The sequence below is a fragment of the Otolemur garnettii genome, unplaced genomic scaffold, assembly GCF_000181295.1.
Source record: "Otolemur garnettii isolate 467f Iridium unplaced genomic scaffold, OtoGar3 scaffold00129, whole genome shotgun sequence".
NCBI classification, from domain to species: Eukaryota; Metazoa; Chordata; class Mammalia; order Primates; family Galagidae; genus Otolemur; species Otolemur garnettii.
In genome coordinates, this window is record NW_003852524.1 from 200742 (window position 1) to 207497 (window position 6756).

At 41.4% G+C, this 6756-nt stretch overlaps 1 protein-coding gene across 2 annotated transcripts in view; it reads left to right on the plus strand.

Moving 5' to 3' along the window:
• The first annotated feature begins 226 nt into the window (after positions 1–226).
• Positions 227–6756, plus strand: part of SEC24B (SEC24 homolog B, COPII coat complex component) — an 80521-nt gene continuing 73991 nt past the window's right edge. For both annotated transcript variants that reach the window (XM_023518189.1, XM_023518190.1), the window contains exon 1: positions 227–971. In XM_023518189.1, the coding sequence (XP_023373957.1) occupies positions 242–971 (730 nt within the window). In that variant the 5' untranslated portion in view covers positions 227–241. The remainder of the gene's footprint in view (positions 972–6756) is intronic.

Below are 6756 nucleotides of genomic sequence, written 5' to 3' on the forward strand. Positions count from 1 at the left end.
TTGTACATTGTGAGGGGGGAATACATAAGGGTGTGAATAACAGGAATAGGGATCATGGGGGCCATCTCGGAGGCTCACTACCACAGTGGGTTTGTAACAGTATTATCTTCTGGTATGAGTTGAAATTATGGAGAAGGAAATTAACTGGGTCACCATTAAGATGGAACTATGTTTAATTGGTTACTCCTTTGCCCATCCCTATAAGTGCTTGTTTTCTTTTACAGGTCCAGCACAGAATCAAATGCAAGTTCCATCTGGGTATGGATTGTATCATCAGAACTATATTGCTCCCTCAGGACATTATTCTCAAGGACCTGGGAAAATGACCTCATTACCATTGGATACCCAGCGTGATGATTACTACTCTGGTCTCTATACAGGATCAACACAAAATGTGGTGACTCCCAGCACGGTAAACCAACAACCAGGAGCACAGCAGATGTATAGCAGGGGTCCTCCTGCTGTTGTGGGCTCCACACCAGGATCTTTCCGGGGTGCTGCTGCATCGTCAGCATCTCATTTGCATACGAGTGCCTCCCCACCTTACTCCTCTTTTGTGAATCACTATAATAGTTCAGCCTTGTACTCTGCCAACTCTTCTGTTGCTTCTCAGGGATTTCCCTCCACTTGTGGTCATTATGCTATGTCAACTGTTTCTAATGCTGTATACCCTAGTGTTTCATATCCGTCTCTGCCTGCTGGTGACCCATATGGGCAAATGTTTACCTCACAGAGTACTCCGCCTGTCAGGCCAGTTACAGATAATTCATTCTCTGGTCAAAATACAGCTATCAGCCATCCATCACCACTTCCACCTCCACCATCACAACAATACCACCAGCAGCAGAGCCTTTCAGGATACAATACTTTGTCATGGTCAGCTCCAGGCCTTCCCTCATCAGCCCAAGACAATCTTATCCGAAACCACACAGGATCTCTGGCCACAACCAGCAACACTCCAACAAATACTGGTAAGTTGAAGGAAAAGTTAACTAAAACATGCTTGAAAATTAGTGTATTTCTAATCAGGTTATTATTTACATGAAGGTTAAAGATGATATTGCCTAAGAGAAAATAAAATATTAGCTACTTTTGTAATGTATTCGCTTTATTCTGTGGTGATATTTTGTATGTCTCCTGAGCCCTTTCTCCTCACCCATTCCCAACTAGCTACCTACATACCTGCTTTGTCTAGCCTGGTTCTTTGTTACGATTGGGATCTCAGTGAATATTTAATCATGTATTTTATGCATCTGTAATAGTTGTCTTTAGTATGAATTAGGTATAGAGCAAAATGGAAGGGTTTGATGCAAGGACGTGCATTGTTGACTACTATTTTTTTTTTTTTTTTTTTTTTTGAGATAGGAGCCTCAAGCTGTCCCCCTGGGTAGAGTGCCATGGCATTTCAGCTCACAGCAACCTCCAACTCCTGGGCTCAAGCGAGTCTCCTGTCTCAGCCTCCCAAGTAGCTGGGACCATAGGTGCCCGCCACAACGCCCGGCTATTTTTTGGCTGCAGTCATCATTGTTGTTTGGCGGGCCCAGGCTGGATTCGAACCCGCCACCTTGGGTGTACGTGGCTGGTGCCTTAGCCACTTGAGTCATAGGCGCGAGCCTATTTACTCTTTTATGCTATTAAATAGTTCAACCTTGGGACAGTTATTTTTCTAACCAGAACCCCACTCTGTATAGAGAAGATGATGGGCTTCCCTATGATAGATCGTTAGTGACTTTCACAGAATGTATGTTTCCTACACATAGATGCTGTTTTCTCATTCTCACATTGGTAAGGTAGGCTAAAAGAAAGATGGGGAAGGCTGGGCGCGGTGGCTCACACCTGTAATCCTAGCACTCTGGGAGGCTGAGGCGGGTGGATTGCCCTGAGCTCACAGGTTTGAGACTAGCCTGAGCAAGAGTGAGACCCTGTCTGAAAATAGCCAGGCGTTGTGGCGGATGCCTGTGGTCCCAGCTACTCAGGAGACTGAGGCAAGAGAATCACTTGAGCCCAAGTGTTTGAGGTTGCTGTGAGTTATGATACCACAACACTTTACGGAGGGTGACAAAATGAAACTCTGTCTCAAAAGAAAAAAAAAGGAAGATGGGGAAGTGGAAGGAAGATACATGGAGAATGATGATTAATTAGCTTTCTGACCTTCCTAAATCAAAATATAATTACATTTATTAGTTTAAAGATTATGGGCTGTGTTTTGCCACATATAATGTATAATGGATTGCTTGAAGTCACAAGTTTGAGACCAGCCTGAGCAAAAGCAAAACCCCATCTCCACTAAAAAATAGAAAAACTGAAGCAAGACGATTGCTTGAGCCTGAGTTGGAGGTTGCTGTGAGCTATAATGCCATGGCACTCTACCCAAGATGACAGTTTGAGATTCTGTCTCAAAAAAAAGAAAAAAAAAAAGTGGCTAGTTCTTGACTAGGGTAGATGCCTCTGGGGCAGGCTAACTCCTGTGGTAAACAGTAGATTGCAGCTGCCTACTCTGTGTAGGTGGCCCCTTCCCTTACTCCTAGGAGCCCTTCTTTCCCTGCCACGTGGAGGGCTGTGCCCAAGATGGCCACTTGGCCATTGGCAGCTAGGTGGTTCCTTAGGGACTATGTGGGGCTTCCAATCCCTGCTGTGCCTCTAGGCTTCGAGGTTTGATCTTCACCCCATGTGGCCATGGCCCCCTTCTTCTGATCAAGGTACTTGTTGGAGGTTGCTCTGGCCCGCTCCCACTGGATTCTGGATCCATTTTTTGTAGCAATTGTCATTATTGGTTAGCTGGCCTGGGCTGGGTTCAAACTCACCAATTTTGGTGTCAGTGGCTGGTGCCGTAACCACTGTGCTACGGGTTCCAGCCCTGTTAAACTGTATTTAAAATTAGAATGGAACTGTACATTGGTGATCTTGTACTCTTTTTTTTTTTTTTTTTGTAGAGACTTTGTCACCCTTGGTAGAGTGCCGTGGCATCACACAGCTCACAGCAACCTCAAACTCCTGGGCTTAGGCGATTCTCTTGCCTTAGTCTTCCAAGTAGCTGGGACTACAGGTGCCCACTAGAACGCCCTGGCTATTTTTTGTTGCAGTTTGGCCAGGGCTGGGTTTGAACCCACCACCCTCATATATGGGGCTGGCGCCCTACTCACTGAGCCACAGGCACCCCCTGATCATGTACTCTTTTGTTGCCATGTCATTTAGAAACTATTTTTTTAAGAGACAAGAGTCTTACTTTGTCACTCTCGGTAAAGTGTAGTGGCATCACAGCTCACAGCAACCTCCAGCTCTTGGGCTTAGTTGATTCCCTTGCCTCAGGCGCCCGCCACAACGCCCAGCTATTTTTTTGTTGCTGTTTGGCTGGGGCCGGGTTTGAACCCACCACCCTCAGTATATGGGGCCATTGCCCTACTCACTGAGCCACAGGCGCTGCCCTAGAAACACTTTAAGCTGCAACCAACAAGAAGTTCAAGTATTTTTCTCATACAATAGGAAGTTTAGGTGGATGCAATGGATCCATATTTTTTTTTTGAGATAGTATCTTAAGCTATCACCCTGGATAGAGTGCTGCAGTGTCACAGCTCACAGCAACCTCAAACTTTTGGGGCTTATGCAGTTCTCTTGCCTCATCCTCCCAAGTAGCTGGGATTACAGGTGCCCGCCACAACACCCAGCTTTTTTGGTTGTTGTTGCAGTTGTCATTGTTAATTTAGCCGGCCTGGGCTGGGTTCGAACCTGCCAGCCTCGGTGCATGTGGCCAGCACCCTACCCACTGAGCTATGGTCACTGCCAATCCATATGTTTTTGTTATCCTTTCTCTTGCCTCTCTGCCATTCTTAGTATGTTAGTTTATAGAAACAATATATACCTCTATGTTTATAGGCATGAATCAGAGTTATAAGCAGAAAGAAGGGAGAGGAAAGGGGATGGAGATAGAATGGTGGCAGTGGGGATAGACTTCATTTTATGTATCATTGGCCATAGCTGTTTTAAAAGATTGTTCCTAGCTTTAGAGAAGGCTAGAAAATGAATATTTAGCCTGCTAGCCTCCGTAGTTGAGGAGGCAAGAAAGAAAAAGGGTTAACATTGAGTGGGTCTTGAATGAGTCAACTTAAAGTATCTTGTCACAGTTCTCAAATCTGGTTGTGCACATATTGTGATCTTCAAACCCAATTTACTGAGTTAGAATAGAATATCCAGGGTAGCCTTGGGAATCTATTTCTGACTTGATTTTAAGTGATGCTTTGAAACAGATCCAAATTTTACTGTAGTTCTTACGTTTTACATATGAGGAAAGCTATCCAAGTAGACGAGCGTGAGGTCATGAATGCTGGAAACAGGTTGGTCTGGAGGTCAGTTTCTTCTGTCTCTCTGTCTTTCCCTCTCAGATTCAGTGCTTTCTGTTTTCTAGAAATTGTGTTTTCTTTCTTCTTTTTACAGACCAGCTTCTTATAAGGTCCCTTTGACTTAAGGACTTTGTGACTTTCATAATAAAGGAAGTACAGTTAATTTTTATCTTATTGAGATGAGAGTGGTACCCTAGATGGAAATCAGTTCATTTTTATTTATTTTATTATTATTATTTTATTAGACAGAGTTCAACTTTGTCACTCTTGGTAGAGTGCCATGGCATCTTAGCTCAAAGCAACCTCAAACTCTTCTATTTAAGTGATTCTCTTGCCTCAGCCTTCCAGGTAGCTGGGACTACAGGCGCCTGCCACATTACTCAGCTATTTTTTAGAGACTGGGGTCTTTCTCTTGCTCAGGCTGGTCTTGAACTCGTGAACTCAGGAAATCCACCCACCTCAGCCTCCTAAGTGCTGGGATTAAAGGCTTAAGCCACCGCACTTGTCTTGAAAACCAGTTTAAAGTGCGATGTATTGGAGAAATATGGGTCACTTGCTAATGATCAGATCAACCAATTGGTAAAGACTTACTAAAAAAAAAAACTGAACAAAGAGGGAGAATAATTTGGTCCTTTAGGCAAAGAGGTAGGGTATATTTTCATTTTTTAAAATCTTATTACTGTACTATAAATATCATAATATTATTTTAAAAGTTAATTTGTGTTAAGAAGGCTTGGTGCCTGTAGCACAGTGATTATGGCACCAGCCACGTACACCAAGGTTGGTGAGTTCGAACCCGGCCTAGGCCAGCTAAAACAACAATGACAACTGCAACAAAAACAGCCGGGCATTGTGATGGGCACCTATAGTCCCAGCTAGTTGGGAGGCTGAGGCAAGAGAATCGCTTAAGCCCAGGAGTGTGCAGTTGCTGTGAGCTATGACGCCATATCACTCTACCAAGGACGAAATAGTGAGACTCTGTCTACCCCCACAAAAAAAAAATTGTGTTAAGAAGTGTTTTTTCCTCCTTTTTAGGTTGTTAAATTACTTGTTAATTGTAGTACAGAGGTTGACAAATCCATCTCAGGTTAACATGAAACATGCTCTTCACCATTTCAAAAGAAAAGGAAGTTACTTTTAAAACTTACTTTACAATTCAGTATTGCAAAGGTTTTCACACTTTTTCCATTGATATATCACAATATTTTTCACAGTGTAACTGTGTCCCATGTAACTTAGTAGTAGTATTAGTTCATAAGGTATTTGACACTTACACTGTATTTTTCTTGAAAATTTAAAACATCTCTTGGAACCCTGTGAGTTGCTACAGTGCCTTGGTGGGTGTGCCTAGGTACAGATTTGGGAATATTGAGTTTGATCTTTTAGAAAAACAGGCAACTTAATTGTTTTGAACATTCTTAAATTATTACATTATAATTAAGATAATTATTAATGATTAAATATATATTATTAGTTAATACATTACATTAATTATTACATTAAAGTGAATCTTAGGTAATAGGCATGGTTTTTTGTAAAGTTCAACCTTGAGTAAGTGATAAAATGATTGGATTTTAAAATTACTTGATTATATTGGGTTCATTTTCAGATATAATGAAAATCCTCAAGCAATTTGTAGAGTTAGAGATGTAAAAGTATAAACTTGAGTTAAGCATATATCAGAGATATGGTGATGAATGCATGTTGTTATTTTATACAGTTGATGAGTTCACATTGAAAACATGGAATAAAGGGGACCTTTAAATGTCATCTCATTTGCTTATTTTAGAAAAGCATGTCAATATATTATAATTCAGCGCTAGAACTTAACATTAATTTAAGAAAAAGTTTACTCCCAGTATGTATGTTTGGGGTGCTATATTAGTGTTTAATTTAGGCTGAACATAAGTATAGCTCTTTTTTAGTTTGAGGTGAAGTTGCCTGTGTGACTTGGGGTAGTAAAGATACCCATTGGTGACAGCCAGACAATAATTAAAACTGTATAAATTTGGGCAGCACCTGTGGCTCAGTGAGTTGGGCACCAGCCTCATACACTGGAGGTGGTGGGTTCAAACCCAACCTGGCCAAAACTGCAAAAAAAACCCAAAAAATAAATTTAAAGTCATTTTCTTAATTTGTTTTTTGTCTTTGTTTTGAAAAGCACATAATTTAAAAAATTTGCAAGATGTCTTATTGCCAAGATATTTTTGCCAGAAAAATTATTTTGATTCAAATTATTTTTCAACATTTTTTATGTAATAAAAATCACATCTTGATAGCATCTTATAAAATAGTTGTCTGATTAATGCTGTTTTATGGTCACAGTTTTATATAAGAAGCATTTAAAATGCAGTTTGTGACTCAGCTCCTGTAGCTCAAGTGGCTAAGGTGCCAGCCACATATACCAGAGCTGGCGGGT